The sequence below is a fragment of the Haliaeetus leucocephalus genome, unplaced genomic scaffold, assembly GCF_000737465.1.
Source record: "Haliaeetus leucocephalus isolate CR32 unplaced genomic scaffold, Haliaeetus_leucocephalus-4.0 Scaffold2, whole genome shotgun sequence".
NCBI lineage: Eukaryota > Metazoa > Chordata > Aves > Accipitriformes > Accipitridae > Haliaeetus > Haliaeetus leucocephalus.
In genome coordinates, this window is record NW_010972438.1 from 2,299,522 (window position 1) to 2,316,904 (window position 17,383).

The 17,383-nt window shown below is 40.1% G+C and overlaps 1 protein-coding gene across 1 annotated transcript in view; it reads right to left on the reverse strand.

Moving 5' to 3' along the window:
- Nucleotides 1–17,383, reverse strand: part of ITPR1 (inositol 1,4,5-trisphosphate receptor, type 1) — a 165,127-nt gene that overhangs the window by 116,322 nt on the left and 31,422 nt on the right. Inside the window, exons 3-10 of the mRNA XM_010570399.1 lie at nt 12,391–12,506; nt 8,798–8,884; nt 7,029–7,187; nt 5,677–5,775; nt 5,127–5,210; nt 4,897–5,043; nt 3,458–3,553; nt 1,985–2,029 (exon numbers count right to left, since the gene is read on the reverse strand). Coding sequence (XP_010568701.1) covers nt 1,985–2,029; nt 3,458–3,553; nt 4,897–5,043; nt 5,127–5,210; nt 5,677–5,775; nt 7,029–7,187; nt 8,798–8,884; nt 12,391–12,506 — 833 coding nt within the window. The remainder of the gene's footprint in view (nt 1–1,984; nt 2,030–3,457; nt 3,554–4,896; nt 5,044–5,126; nt 5,211–5,676; nt 5,776–7,028; nt 7,188–8,797; nt 8,885–12,390; nt 12,507–17,383) is intronic.

Here is a 17,383-nt window from a genome sequence, read left to right on the forward strand (position 1 = left end):
GAAACATATGGAAAAAGGTATCTAATGTTGCCTGTGCCTCAGGATACTCTGTAGTTAGCACATTTGTAGTCAATGAACCTGGCTGCAAAGTAGTGACATTTAAAGCCTGATTTTGCACATGGGAACAGACAGTTAGCTGTATGGAACAGAAGTACACATTGGGAGCGTGCCTTCAAGAGAAGAAGCAACTGTACGCTCAACAGAGTCCATCTGGAGGCTTTACACCGGAGAAATTCGCTCACTTGGAATGAATTCTCCAAATTTCAGCTGTCTCCATCCCCACAGTAAGGAAGCTGCTCTGTATTCACAATTTGTACTTCAGGAGACAACTGGTCAGCTAGTGAAACCGTGGCAAAGCTGAAAATGAGTAGTAAATCAGAAAGTAGGAAATGGGGCAATTTAGGGAGAACTAAAACTTCAACGCCAAAGTCGACAAAAGCAGTCCCCTTTAATATTGCAAGGGTACTAGCTGGCATCTCACCCGTGCCCATTTAAACCCCATTCTTGTACAGCTTGCTGAGGTATAAGGAGAAAATAACAACAAAACACAGAGCTGTGCAGAGAAACCTGCCATCTTGCAGACAGCTCACATTTGGATCAAGTTGGAGTAGATAAAGTTGGATAAGGCAGCCTACACCATCCTGTCACTAGTGAATGTTAAATGATGCAGTAATTTTGTGTCAGAAATGAATTATGTGCTCCTGATCCTACTCTTTATGATCTATTTTTGCCACCTAGTGGTAAAAAGACAGCAGGGAAAAATCAGTGCAACTCTGAAGCCAGTGCATTATCATTATTACTGCGCTTATCAGAAGGAGATATTAGCATATCACCAGTAGGATGTATGTCTACATAAAAGACCTCAACACCGATTAACTTTTAAAAAGTTAACCCAACAAAATACTTCTATGTTGGATTCCCCCTGCCGCGCCCCCCACCAAACAATAGCTTTGTGGGGGGTTTGTTCATTTTTTCAGTATGTTTACTGAGGTCAAGCTGTCGGAAGATCAGTGTTTGCTGCCAAATACCAACAAAAACTAATCAGGATAACAGCTCAATATCTGGGGGCAAGGGTAACTGTTTTAGTGGCCAGGCTATAATGACAAATCCTTTTAGGAGAAAAAATCCACCCTGCAGGATTTCAAAGCATCACAGTGCATTCATCTTTTAAAGACTGGAGGAGTAGTTCTTTTTCATATCCAAATAGAGCAAATCTTCCATAATACAGGATAAATGACCAAGAAAGCTGCATAAACCTACAATCAAATCCAACTAAAAAAAAAATAAAAATCCACAATGGAAAGTGCTGTTCCAGTTTTCTTTTCAACTACTGAAGCAATGCGGTTTCCCTTTGATACCAAAGAGAAGCTTTTATTAACACAAAGCATCAGCACAGTCAATCTTTGACACAACAACATTTACCAAACACAACACAGACTTGCTTTCACAGGAAAATCAGAAGAATGGCACTGAAATAATTCTCACCCTGCCATTCTTGCTCTCTAGACCCTTTATCCTGGCTTTCCTGTGACAAGCTAAAACAAGAGAGGGAATTAATTTCTTAAATAAGGAGGTCAGACAACTGACTGGCACAGCACTACATGAACATCCCGTTAGGGGCACTTGACGTCTGGTACCACCTTGAGCAACTTGCTTTTCAGACCTATTCAAGAGAGTGCTCCAAGGAAGCAAAGGTTTAAGAAATAGGAAGACAGAAAAAGAGATGCTACAAAGGGGGGAGGCGAGGGGGTCCAGGTAACATATAAATTCGGTGCCAAGTACATTGCTCTTCACTAAAGCCTAATCCAGTTTTCAATATCCACTTCTCTGGATAGGCCTTAAAAGCCATCAGATAATTCTCAGGTTTTCAGTTTATTCACTAGCAGCAAAGCCTGGACCATCTATGCACTGGCCAGGTAAATACCTGGGCCTGTGTCAAGCCCTCCTCAATTAGGGGCAAGATTATACTCTTGCCTATACTTACTGAGGATTGACACTCCAGGTCATCTTCCTCATAGTCAGGGTTTACCTGATGAAACAGAATCACAGGCACGTCAAAACTCTAACAGAGCTGGAAGTGGGAAACAACCTCAGCGCAGTCTAAAAGTACTTTGTAAAAAAATGCACTCTACTGCTACAGCACTACCAGGCATGCAGAACAAAAATACTGTGCAAACCAATTAATTTCTAATCAGGCATCTGTCTGTCCATGAATTAAGCAGTTAAGTAATCTGCAAACATGCAGAGAGATTTATCTTGTTCAGGATAATCACTAAAGGAGCAAGAAGGGTAGAGAGTTACCAAGTTTCAGTTTTTGTGTTTTGTTTTTTTGTTGTTGTGTTTTTTTTTTTTTTTTTTTTTATCCCAAGGGGAATTTCCAACTAGGAATTACTGGCTTGGCAGAAATCTTTTAGAACAAACACTATTCTAACCACGGGTCAGGTGAGCAATCTCCCCTGGTATATTTTTGCCTAGTGTAAGACCATGTTTTTGTTTGGGCTGATTAGCAACCCCAAGATTTACTGGAAAAGCTCTACACTGGATCACTACTGAAAAGGATTTGCAAGTGTGCATGTGACAAAATGCTGCTGTTTTTCCAATCTGCTTATTAGAAGAATATAAAATCGGATATTTAATCTGAACTTCTCTTACTGAAGCTTTCAAGTCAATAGCATGGGCTGAGACAGCCCTTCTGCCCTGCTACGCACTCTTATGTCCAGGACAGCTTTTACTTAGAGAGGTTTGTGTATTGGCATGTTGATATATCCATGCTTTAAAGTAAATAGAAGTAGTTTTAATAAACATTTACAAGTGTTAAGCAGCAAAACTCACACAGTTATAACCCTTAGACTTATTTTCTTACTTTTTTTTTTTTAATGTCTTGAAATCTTATTTCAATAGGGGAAAGACATCCACTATGGAGAGAGAAAAATTCTTATTTTGTGCTTGGACAGCTAAGTGTTATCTGCAGTTCTTATAACACTGGTCTGAAGTCTAACTGCATTTTCATTTTACAGTCAGTTCTACAATTCCGCTCAGAAGTCAGTGATTCAAGAGAAACTAACAATAGCTGAATTAATTTTCCCCCAAAGGCTCTCAGCCATTTACAATTTATTCATCTATTAATAAATTCATCCTGATTCTACTGCCCACATGACAGGATACTATTTAGTGTCTATTCTTTGCAAGAGAAGAGTTATTGCCTCTAGAATTCATACAAAAAATGAAATAAGCTCAAGACTACCCCTGTACCGTGGTATTCTTTCAAGTCTCTTTCACCTTGTTTTCTATGTTTAGCCATCTACTTTTGTACTAATACTAAGGACCCAAACACCACTCTCCTCCCCTCCCCTGTGTCTATTTTTAGGGCAGGAAATGAAAGATTTTCAGAAGGTGTAAAAGGAAGAAAATACTGTGGAAGGAAAAGCAGAGTTCCTAAGCAAGCCCCAACACCTACCTCTGCTGCTAGGTAGTGTCCAGTAGCAAGGTGTTTGAACCTGAAAAGGCTATTCCAGTACCCCGCACCACCACGACAAGGATCATGCTGCACCACCTACAAGGGAAGGGAAACCACATTTACACTGTACGTCAGTGACCTCCCTTTCAAACGCATTATTTATGGTATTTCACATACAGGTAAGAGGAAACAGAACAAGGAGCTCCAGAAAAGATGGAAACACCTTTCATATGTGAACAACACACAGTACAGTAAACACCTTGAGCTGGCTACAATTAGTTCACTTCAACGATTATGAATGATGGCAGGAAGATTATGGTGCAAGTTGGCAGAGAAGTAAATAAAGAAGGTGCTCTAGATGTGCATGTGTTGCTAGGTCTTGAAACAAACTTCCTAAAGAAATGCAACAAATCCTTTACCTTTTTGGTATAACTAATTTTTGACCTTCTTAAAGTGGATGAGGGAAGACACCTGGAAATATTTCCAATGCAATGGTGTTGTACAAAACAATATGAAGACTGTTATATTTACTTTCTAACTTCTCCTGTGGCAAGCAGAGCCTCCAGCATCAGATGATCTGTTACTTCATATCGGCTACTCTGTGGCTACACCTGCTTTCTTAGGGAAAAATCAGCATAGCTGACCTGTGCCTTTCAGGGAAGGACTACCTTACCTCTGTCTCGCATTTACCACTGGGTAACTGCATACACACAGACAGTCACCACAGAAGCTACTGATGTGTTGTAACATGTCGTAGTAATGTTAATTATAGGTAGGCTTTCAATTCAAATACAGGAGAAGCTATATATCAAAGCAGATAATTATGGAAAGAGAATATGAAAAACACCTATCCACCATTACAAGTAATTTTATGATTCTCACATGCAGTTCACATGGCAAATGTTTAAAATCATAAAACAAGTCCAATAATACCAATAGATTGAGGATATTTTAAGAAGCCAGCGATGGCCAAGGTGTTAGTCACTCTATTTAAAAGCCAAGTAAAGAAAAAAAATAGTCCAAACAAGCAACGCGCAGAGACTAGCAAAGGGTTGCAATCTTCTGTCAAATGAGGATATGCATAATCACATTATTCCACACCAAAAATAGAGTGTTCAGTACACTCAGCAGGATGGTTGAAATTATTAGCTGGTGCTAAACTTTAGTGACTGGAAAGAAAATGATTTCATAGATGCTTCTCGGTCCTCTTTTTCTTAATTGTCAAGAACCTGAATTTGAGAGCTATCAGCTGCACCATTAGAGATCAGAACTCCTCTTTAATTTTGCACAGAAAGCACAGTAAGTAAAGGAATTTTAAGATTAAACTTCTAACACCAGAAAGACTTCTACCTAAAAAAAGAAATCCAGGTACACTGCTTTTAAACAGAAACAGTAATTGTTCCTACAAAGCCACCCCCAGCCCGAGTTACAATTCTTACCTCCACTTCCCACAGGGCTTTTGAACTGGTTGCAGATGTGGCCGACTGCCTCCCTGTCGTTCTCAGGAAGACGTGCTGCTTCTTCCTGTGCTCATCGCAAGTCAGAAACTTCTCCTGTTCTGCATGGAACAGTCTCACCACATCCCCCTGTCAAAGCCCAGACAGCATGATCAATACAGACATTACCCATCAGCGAACAAGTTACAAGCAAGTAGAGTTTTGAGTCTTACCCCTTTGAGAATATCATCTTTGTTATCACTCCATTTCATGAAGAGGACAATTTTCCAGCTTGTATTGCAATTCACAGAGTTGACCTAAAAGGAGAACTAAAACCATTAGCCCCACTGCCTAGTGTCTGCAGAAGATACTGCCACAAACTACTGCCTTACTTTTTAGACAATTTTCAACAGAATACTGCAGTCCCTGTTGCATTATTCTAGAGAAGGGAAGTCCTTTCTGTGTTTACTCCAGAACAAGTAAACTGAGCTGACTTGCTAGGAAACTCACTTGCTACACATCACTGTGCCACTACATTTGATTTTGAAGGAAAAATCTTATTTTTAGCCAGTCAAGCAAAAGAGATCAAACTCAAACCTCTGCCCAGCACCCAACAGATATGAGAAAAGTCTGCTAGCTCTACTAAGTTGCTGATTAACAAGATAACCATTCCTAAACAGTGCCACAGGTACCAACCAGCTTGCTGATTTTCATAAACAAGCAGCTTAGCTGAAATATATGGAGATTTGTACAGCTGTTCCAGCTGTGTCAATCTGCCCTTACCTCATTGCATCCCGGATTATCGACAAGCTGATGACTACTGGCGTGGAGAGGCTGGCCAGCATTGACAGGATTCAGGACCACTTTGTCTCCAATGACAACCTGTAGATAAGTGCAGCATCAGACAGAAATTTGCACCCTGGGAAAGCTCTTTCTTTTTTTAATGGGAGGAAATCACCTTCTTGCAGTTTGGAGAGATGCCAGTCTGAGTATGAAAACCCAGATTCTGTTTGCTTCAGAATTTAGCTCACCGTACTCAGTCATTCAGGCAGAAAACCCCCCCTATACTATTGGACTCGGAGGATTCCAGAAGAAACACATAATGCAATTCTGGTACTAACCTATCTGCTGCTTTCCATGAAGTTGTTTTTTTGGTTAACATTTAACAAATAATTCCTATAGCAAAAGTTCAGCCAAAAATCCTCCTCCTCCAAGACACACTTTCATTTGTAAAACCAGATTCTTGACCGGGCTGGCATGTGACTCAAGATAAATGCACTTTATTATGGACACTAAAGGTCTTGTTCTTCCCTTCTTCTAGGGCAAAGTCTTAAATTAAAAACCAAAAAGCCTCTTCTGTATTCAGAAGAACTATTCTCAGTGATAAAAGTGTCTGAGAATTGGTGCTATTTAAAAGCACTAAATGGCCACTAAGACTGTGCTACCCTGTGCTTTGGGTTTACTGTGTGTATGTGTCCGTAGAAAAGGAACAGTCACATGAAAACATATGGGACTAGTCTATAGGATAAATTATTCCTACTTGATAAAGTCTGCTCTGTTTAGATGCCAAATATATACCTGGACCATACCATACAGCACACTGAAGCTTATTACCTCCTGGTTTTAGGCAGATAGTATACGCAGGTGACTCAGACTTTGTAAAAAAGAGATTAAGATATTAAAATGGTAATGCATTTAATTCAAAACCAATTTTTTTCCAGATTTCCCATGAACAGGACCATTTAACCTCATTATTACCCATTCCTCACATTCAAAATGATGATCAATTTTGATTCTGAACAGACAACATTGCAAACCAAGATGCTAATTATTTGTTCCAAATCTACTGAAGGAACTCAACATTTCCTACCATTTTGAATTGGGCAGGAACTGTGAAAGGCTAGTGTAATTAGGTCCTTTATTCCCTCCAATGTTAAATCATTCCACGTTTCCAAAATACAAGTTACCATAGCAATTTTCCTCCCCCTCATGACAGCATAGGAAAAAGGTTGTTCCTGCAACATCACGCACTAAAAGATCTGTGCATTTCATTAATTGCAAGACAGGCCTCCTGAAACAAGCTTTGCCAAGCTGTGCACAAAGCAATACGTGAAGATACTCCTCTTATCACTTACACTGTCTCCAATGGAACGCAGTTTGTAGAAAGGCTGTATGTAGAACCAGGAACCTTCATTTCCAGCTTCATCCAAGGTCACCCTCATAGCATTCTTCTCTAGTAGAGCTGGAAGCCTCTTATTTACTGTTAAGTATTTGTTACTTTTTAAGTGAAGCAGCTAGAATAAGAATTAGAGTTCAGTTCTAAGAATGCTCATTTTTCCTCCCCTCAGTAAATAGCGAGTGTGCGTAAGATAACCACAATACTATACAGGAATCAAAATAAAAACTAAATTATATAGAAGGACTGATGAATTCAGGCACAATTTCACTTACACTTCTTTCAGTATATATACAGTCCTACAGCACAAAACATCTTCAGATAATCCAACTGTCCCTTCTCCAGCAAACGATAAACACTTAGAAATGCCCTCATCACTTTATGACAGCCTGTTCAAAAAGCCAGGATCAAAAGTTGTAAAGTGCTGGGGACTAAGTGGCTCTCCCTGGTAAGAAGGGAGTGGTGAGAAGTAAAGCTGCTCTTATCTTGCTTTGTTCTGTCTCATTTAAGAGAAAACATGACTGCTTCTTTGAAGACTCTCCTCAAAAAGTCCCATTCTTCAAAGTTTCGCTGTGTACCACCTCGCAGACCGCACACCATCAGCATGAATATGTAAGCTGCAACAGGTCACATCCCAGCTCCCAACCTCCCCAGCTCCAACCAACTGTTGTTAAGTTTCCAGTAAATTTAGCAGACAAGTACTTTTGTACAGAAAGCCGCTTTTTGATGCCTTTTGACTACCATAAATACTCACAGAACATATGGGAGTTACAGGAAAATATGGGCAAAAACTTATCACTGATCTTAATAGTGATTATGTTTGTAGTCCAACCAAAAATAGGTATTATTATTTTTCTTTCATCCTTAAAACTAGATTTTTTTTTTTGCCTCAAACACACAGGCCAATAGCACACTTAATTCAACCAAGCCAGGCACTTCCCTGCCTGTCCTCCATCAGGTTGCTCCAAATCCTGCAACTGCTTTGGAGGGCAGCCAACCAATTTCTCCTTGCAACAAGAAAGCCCAGCCTGCCTGTGCTCCTAGTCACCCCCTCTGTTGGCTGGTACTGTGTCAGCAGAATAAAATAAAAAACATTTGTATAGAAATTTCTTAATCTAAGGCTCAAAACGCTCAGGTAACTACCCCTACTTCTGAAGCGCTGAGGCACTCCACCTAGTAGAAGTAGGTCTGCTTTGGTTTCAGGGTGAACTCGCACCTGCTCCGTATTATGTTCCCCATTTATTAAAGACCTGTCCTTTTTAATCGTGCAGTTATTGTACCCCCCATTTTTCTTGGCTTTGATGCATGATGTTCTTTTTTTTCATTCCCTGGGACCTAGCACATCCTTTGCTTCAATGGACTGCAATTTAATTGTGTCAATATTTGATTGTGAGACACCATATATGGCATTGTAGAGTGCCTGTGCCATCTTCCAAATGGTCAACCCTAATGAAGGCTCTAAGAAGTATTTCTGAAGAAAGCAATCATATGGTGACTTCAAAAAAAACCCAAAAAACCCAAAAACCCCACAATTAACCCATAATAAAAAAAAGCGACTTCATCATAGCTATACGCCCAGTTGTTGCTTCATAGGATCCCACTTCATGACACTGTCATACCTTGCAAAACTACAGACTCTTGTCCAGGAATTCCAGAAATTTCAAGTCACACTGAGCAGGGGATTTTGAGCAAAATCCTATACAGCTTGCAAAGATGTTTACAGCCTACCTGGATAACGTTGCCATACTGGATGACTGTTCCCAGCAGCTTTCTGTTTTCGGTTTCGTTCTGTTTCTTTTCCAAATCTGCTGCATGCTGAAATTAAAGGAGAACAATTAATTTGCTGACTGTTTTATAAAAAGAGTGGCCAAACACCCGAGGTTCTTTAACAGGATTTCAAAGAACTGGAAAACCAGTGAGCATTCCTTCTTCCAAATTCCAAATGTGTAACTTCCAATTCCCTTTTTCAGTTGTTTAGGAAGATAGACACACACCATTTAAGCAATCCTTCATTTGGGTAAAATTTGACAAAATTTTGGAATAAAACATGAGATGAAAAGCTCAGACAAGACAGAAGACAAGCCATGAGAAGAAAACAGCATACCTATGGAGGGAAGGTGAAAAGGGATGAATAACAACCCAAGCCAGGAAGTCTATAATCCTTTCTACTGACTTCTATACAAATTGAAAGGAAAGGACCTCAACTTTGGTTCTTTATTTTACTGTGCCAATACAGGCCCCAACTCTCATACAGCCTGTCTTTTTATGGTGACTCTAATCATCTTCACCATGCAGCAGGATTACTTAGAAGACATTTACAAATGCCCCCTGCAGCTGTGAATATGTATAGAGTTCCCAACTTCCCAGCACCACAGAGCTGGTACTTCATGAGGCTGAAGGATACTCTGTGCTACATTACAGACCGGCTGTGAAAATGCAGCCACGCATTTCTGTATCACACTAACATGGTAATAAAAGGGAAAACCCTTGCAAAATTGAATGATCATAGAGATACATTGTTCCATTTAATAACTTAATTTATAACTAGTCTCTTGCGCTTTGCATTAAAAGTGAGCTATTTTGCCCAGGCTGTTTTTAAACCATTTCATTTAGTAAATAAATTCTCCCTCACTTTACAGGAAAGATGATTTTTTTTTTCATTAAAAAAAATAAAGATCTGTATTTGCTTCAACTGCTATCTGGTGGTAGAGAGTAATTTAAAACTAGACTTTTTAGGAAGCTAAGCATCAAGGTTTACGGTTTGGTTCTCAGATCTCAAGGACTATGGTAGGTCCAGTTTTCTCTTGGAGAAGAAGAAAAGTGCCCACAGTTCCTAACTGTAGTAAGGTGAAGTACTAGTAACACAGGACAAAGCCTAGCTACTGCAAAGGAAGAGCTATCTGTATACTTTTATAAAATTTCATCATCTTCAGGTTACACAAAATGTGCTATTTTTAGAAGTTGTGCTAGGTATGATAGCTGGCTCTTGCTCCAGGAGAACCTGGAATACAGCTGCTCATTCAAATTCAAATGTATATTCAGAAATACAATGCAGCATAACTTCCTCTTTGTTATTGAAATACAACTTTTTTTGCTTCATTTCAAACTATTCTGTCAAGAACGGATTTCTTCAAGACACTAGGGCCCTCTCAACTATCAACTGCAATCACAGAAGACAGGACTTCTCTGCCTGCACTGGATTGGGTGTCACATTTATTATAAACAAAGAAAATAGTGTATTGTGTTAAAATATGATTAAGACTTGGGATGCATTTCAAAAGCACACACCAGAACTGACAATCATTCAAGAAGAAAGAATCATTTTCTCTGGCCACTAGATGTCAGCTTCTCTAACAGCACTGATTCTTGATACCAAAGAAAGACAAGTGTCCCAGATTTTAAATCCCTTAAATGGCATTAACTTAAAATAACCTGACCTCAGCATTGAGCACTCCACAGCAGACAATAAATTCCACCAGTAGACAAACAGAAGCCAAAAAAGGCAAGTGATGATGAATACATCTTGCATCACCAATTTTGTTCGAAATTATATGCACTGACAAAAAAATCTAATCATGGGCAAATCACATAATTGTATGCACATGTTTCAGGGCATAGCTCCCCCCCCCCCCCCCCCAATACATATCATGCAAAACGCAGAGTTTCTTAGTGTATTCCATGTACCAACAAATGGAAAAGATGACATGTACCCATATGATTGGCAGAAAAAGAAGTTTGGATATATGAGTGATGTACATGGGACCAAATTATTTTAAAGCCATGCATCAGCCCCAGGTCACCGAAGACCTTATTTGGCACAGGCTATATAAACGGTTAGCCTTTATGTCAAAGTAATGCATATTAAATAATCTCCAATAAAATTGTAAAGTACTCAAATCCTTTCACCAAATCAAGCAAGAACTTCATGCATGGTGGTACATTTCTGTACAAATATCACTCAGCTGGGGCTAAATACTGGAAAAATCTAATCCTGTATTTCCATAGGGACCCCGGCACAAAATGGTAAAGTGTCAGACGAACAGGAACAGGTCCCAAACACCTGAACTGGCACCAACTGAGGAAAGAGAAGGCAACTTTAAATGACATTGTAATCCAGGGCAATTACAAAGTATTTTTCTTCTACATGAGGCAGTATCTAGACCATACTTTCTCTTAAATTCCATGAACTCACACACATAACCTGCAGGAATAAACTGGAGAGTTCCCTTCTACATCAGAAAACCCAAACCCAGAATCCCCCATTCCTTAAAGCTTGCTGGCATGGTCTACTTCTCTTATCATCATTAAAGGGGCAGGAGAAATGCAGCACAAGTGAGGGACCTTTGTGCTACAGCCAGTACCAAAATAGCTTTCTCCTTGCAAGTTAATACTTCTAGGTTATGAAATTATGTTTTGAGAAGCAAAATGAGTCAAACACTCAGCCTTTGTGAAATGCAGGAGCAAGGCAGCCATATGGCAATCAGCAAATGACACTCTCCTACAGGGCCATTTTGTATTTCAGTCTACAATGAGCTTAATATAGGCTTAAAGAAACTAAAAATATTTAGAATTGTAATTTTGACATGAAGTACTCTAGCTATATAATTTTAACATAAACATGGAGTTTATTTAACTCTAAAGTCAACAGATGGTATTTAAGTTCAGTTGGCTTTTTTTTGTATAGGAAGTCTAAAAACAGCAATCAATTGCCTTACTGGGTTTTCAACTGCTGAATGTCAACATTTTACCCAGAAAATACTAAATACTGCACACTAATAAGGAAGGAGAGGCTGTTTGGCCTTATAATTACTCATAATTATCCATCAACCTTTACACATATTAACAGCAATGTTTGAGGAATCCCAATAGATTTATCAGCTGGTAGCTCAGATGGCATCTACCAGCACAGCTAATGCCTGTGACTTCCCACGTCAAGACGCAATGCCTGAGAATCCTCTACTCTGCATAGTTGTTCGACGGGTCCCATTTTTACGCTGTTAGCACCCAAAATGCCCATGTAGAGCACTACTACAGGTTAGCACAGGTTAACGACAAAAGCTTAAATGGCTACCATGGCTCTAACCCGGTATCATACATACTGGTATTGGGACACACTGACCTTGAACACCATGTTGTCATAAATCAGGATGTTTAAAGAGTTAGATCTCAACGAATGTCTCAAAAGGAGTCTTGTATACTGATTTCTATATAACTTCTTGGTATCTCTGGGTTAACTGTGTCAAGCTGATTGGAAATACTTACTTAAAGCAGTATGGATGTGAGTGTTGATGATCAACAGAAGCCTAAACATGAATACTTACGTGCAGTTTATTGAGTAGCACGGCATCTGTTGTGCTGTTAGCTCCTGGCTTTGCTGCTTTCCAGAACTGCTTTTGAGCAGAGTACCGGTTCATGGGACATAGTTTGAACAGGCAATCTATAAAAACAGATGAAATGGAGAGATTGCTTCAACCATTCATAATTATCTGGATTTTTGCTGCTAACATTGTCCAAATATTCCAGCAGCAAGGAAAGGTTTATAAACAAATTCCAAAAAGCTCTTGATCAGACAAATGCTTTTTTGAGCAACAGGAATGTTGCCCCATGAATGATAAAAATTAACTGTCGCTGCCAAACATCTGATGCAAGACCAGAAAATTTATAACTTGTCCCAGTCAAACACACTCCCATACTAAAATGGTAACACATTTCAGTGCTTTCCCAGGCAAACAGATCCATTTTACACACACAACTTCTTGTTTTTCTACTTTAGCAGGTACACTACTTCACACAATTAATGTTAGGTTGGGGGTTTTTGGTTTGTTTTTTTTGTTGTTGTTTGTTTAGTTTTAAACCAAATACCTTCTATTGCCAGGGAAAATGAAGCACAAAGAATTGGAGAAACTCACCTAATAAAGTAGCAGCAGCATAAAATACCCTCAGATAATAGCATGCACAGGCACAGACTTTAGAAGCATAGTTCCAGGTAACAGTAAACCCCTCGGCGGTGTCAGGTTCTTTACCCCGTCCATCAACACTGTTTGTTTAATATTCTGCCTGGCAAAAGCCAGGAATTACAGCTCATCAGTCTTATTAAAAACACATTTCTATATTAAAGAGATGCTAACTTATCAGTAATAAAACCGAATTAGCTGCGTTTACTATTTTTCCTCTTCTCTGTTGCTAAGCAACTGAACACGCAAAAAAAATAAAGCAAGCTATTCAAAGACAGTGCCTAAAGTAGCAGCTTAGAAGTTTAAACAGAGTGCCAAGAAAGCCAGAAGGCTGTTCCCAGTGCCTCTTTGGCAATGGCGTGGCTGTAAGACTTCAGGCTTTTAATTCACATGGTGTTTCTCAAGGGTCCTGGTGTATTCTTATAAGCAAGCACTGCAACGTGGGAAGTAGCAAGGTGAGGAGAGACCTACCTGGGGGCTTTATCTTCACTGTCTGAAAAGCACAGCTGCCTATGGGCTACCTTGCTAATAGACACATTGGACACGTCAGCCAAAAAGGGAAAAACCCCACACTGACGACAAGTCATTTCAACTCTGCCAGAGGCTGAAGTTGCTGAAGGGGCTGAGCCCCACCAGAGACCGACCTCGATAATTTTACCTTGGGATGCCATTTGAGATGGACACCTTCACTCTTCTCAAGCCTTTCTTAAAGAAAAGACCTATTTGATGTCGCTCTGCCTGCCTGCCTAATCCATCCTCAAAGCACCCTCAAAGCACACCAGGCAACATCAAACACCTTTCCCAGAAGGGCAAAGGTCTTCAGAACTAAATCCCATTCTAAGGAGTGAAGCACCAGTGGCAGATGGTCATTTCGTCTCGCAGTGAGCCACTGCCTGCCAAATGGGCTGATCAACTTGTCCCGAACCACCACAGCAATTCCTGCAGCCTGCTTAGCTTGGCCCAGTACACCAGCAACAGATAGAGCAGGAGCTGGGTATGGCACTGGGGATCTCTAACGGAGTGACACGTACTGGGGAAGGGGAGAAAGAGCTGAGGGTATGTGGAGGGAGATTTAATTGCATCTATCCAGAAATACTCACCTCCACTTTGACACTACCAACGTACAGCTTCTGAACAAACAGGAAAAGTGGAAAATGAAGTAAGTGCAAACCACACTTTCCAGGTTTGCTCTCTTCAACGTATTTTTCATTTACATAAAGATGATTCACAGAGATTGACAGCACAGAATAGATTCAAAAAGCCACTGCAGGCTGGCACTTTAAGCTAAAACTACGTATTGTAAGCAACACACCAGTTATAAAATTTTCTATTTTTGCTTAAACCATCAGTTCACACAATGACAGCAATTAACACACAGAACTGCATAGAAGAATTAATTGTGTGCTAGATTTAGTCACAGTGCAAGTGTACTTTTTTCCATCCTTTTCAGTCAAGAAAGTTGTCAAGTTAAGCTTAACTTCTAAATTGTTAATTGCAAACCCCTCTCTTGCCTGTAGCACAGGGGAGAGGTCTACAAGTGTTTGACCTTGTCCAATGCAGGAAGGGAAAACATAACGTGTTTTTTTTAAGGTTTTATTCCTAGTTACAAAGCTACAGATCTACAACAAACAACGAAAAGTACCCAACATTTTTTTTTTCTAGTATTTGTGCTATGAAATCTATTTCTTAAGTGGTTGAGAAGTTAAACTTAGCCTTATTGACCTTAATGCAACCACCAGAGGCTGGTTAGTACCAAATGTATTTCACCATGGGTCAAACTACATGGACTTTATGGCCAGAAGACTTTTAGATCTCCAGATTCCATAGGCTTATATGTTTACATAAATCAACACGCAAGGATGTGCTAGCTGAGTACCATCACGGTCAGGAATCTGCAACCCACAGTAGCGATGACTGTGTAAGATAAACCAACTACTTGTCAGACACTATACTTACGGAAGTTAGGTCTATTTCTAACAGATGCAAAATGAAGCCAAAGCAGCTGAAACAATCAGCTCTCTGCTCTGACCATGGATTCAAGCAGTTTTAGCCACACAGGAAAGGTGATAAATAAAGCTATTACTGCAAAGTAATTACATCTTATTATACACTGTTTGTTGAATATTAACCACAAAGGAATGCATTTTCTTTTCAGATCTTCATGATATACAGTGAAAAATAGCAGAATCGCACACTGAGTAAGTATAAAAATAAAATACTACGTAACTGCTGATGAAACGATGACACATCGAGCCTGAACACCGAACAAAGGTCCTGCAGGAAGAAGTAATTGCGTAATTGTATACTACCCCATCATGCACATGGGTGATGAATGAATATTATATGGACATGTATTAAAAGTGCATTTCAATGCTTCCAAGCTAAATCCTGTTCTTTCGTCAGCAGTCGCTTTGCATCTAATAAAGCGGACTGAGTAAGACCATAATTGCACCATGTGATACATTAATGCTCTCTTTGGACATTTAGATCCCCACGTGGGCCTCTGCCACCTGCAGCTCACAAAAATATTGTCAGTGATGTTTGGTTATCCTCTGCATACACCAGCATCACAGAGGAATAGTCAAAAATCAAGGATACTGGAAACATTAGAAAATTCCATGTTCCGAAGAATTCTGGAGGTCAACGAAGAGAGAAACTTGCCAGCTACATTACTGCAACTGCAATTCCTTCTATCCCATGCTTTTCATTTTCTCTGCTCCCTTTTCCATTCCCTTCTCTTGTAGTAGACCTTACTCCTTTCCCACGCAGTCAGAGTCTCCAAACTTCCAACCTCTCCTGCCAGTCCAAGCCCAACCAGTCAGAATCTCTACTTCCATCCCAATTAATTTATTTTATTCAGCCCCTAACAACTGATTAATCCATCCCATCTCTTTTCCCCTCATGACAGCAATGTACAGGTCTCCACCTAATACTTGAGGAGGGATTATGTTTTGCCCAGACAATCCTCATCTCCCAAAGTTTCCCAACTTCATCATCCAAGGCACCTTACACTCCCAAAGCATGAGGAACCAGAACTTTACAAAGAAAGGGCTACGCTTTTTTCCTTAACCATCAACAGAGTATTTTGCCAGTCACTTTTTAGGAATGCAGAAGACCTTTCTTTAGAAACACATCTGGGAAAAGTACCTGGCAAAAAAAAATATATCAGCCAAACCAGCAAAACTTACAAACATCAGGCTGGAAAAGCATCCCCTAATGGAAACTTTCAGTCAACCTTGAGGCTCTGCAGCGGTTCCACCTCCATCCCGCAGTGAAGAGGAACTGCATTGCCTGGGGGCAGGTAGGCTGCTGCTGGGCAAGGGAAAATTATCATACGGTCAGTCCCTCTGAAGGGGTAACAGCATCTGGGCTCACAGAGGCAGGACCCCATTTAAGAAACAGACCATCACTGTTTCACATACCATAAGCTCGGCAAGCTCCCTCCGGTGCTGCCCCACGACAGCCGGCTTGCTGGCTAACCCTGTCCCGTTCTACTTGTCAGGCTCGATTCAATCGGGTATGCACAATTTTTGCTTTCATAGCAAAATGAAAAATCTAACCAGACTGATTTTTTTTCTTTCTTTTTTTAAAATGGACTCTGGTGCATGGGCATTCAGGTAACATTTAGGTAGTACGTTAGTAAGAGTACTATAAAACATAATGCAAGACTTGTCCAAAATTGCAAATACCCACTAACTTCAGAGAGGCTGGAATGATTTGGAGAAGCAAGTAGAGTATTTCAGAACCCACCCAAGATACAGTCACCTTCTTTCACACCAAGCTGCCTAGAAATACATAACTCAAACACACCTATGCAATTCCAGTCTTCCCTTCAGAGGGTTTCCCCACCACTTGGGGCATTAAGTGATGTCATGTCACGTCAGTTCTACCCTCGGTACATGAAGACAGCTCAGAAAGTTGCTAAACTGACACTGCCGACATCCAAAGCTCTTTGCGGTGACTTTGCTGGGCGACAGCTGGACACCAGCCACTATTAAAACTTTCCATCTTCGCTACTTTCGGATGCCAGCTCAGATCAGTTTTGAGTTGCAGTACACAATTTTTCTCACTCTGCCATTCTCTCGCGTGCTCGTTTCTAAATGATCTGGAAGTACTTTTAGCTTCAGCCAGGCTGGTTGCGTAATACACCACTCATCATTTTTTCCAAATCTCCCCTGGCTATTTTAAGCATTTAGTAGAAAGTCTTCACCAACTTTTCTGCAGTTAGAGAAAGCAGGCATCAAGTATTTTGTTGGCAACAAAAAGGTGTGTCGTTAATTCATTTTTTAAACATGGACCCAGACTTTACAAAATGCCAACTGGAAAAAGGTAAGAGTCAAGAAAAATTATTCACTCTCTC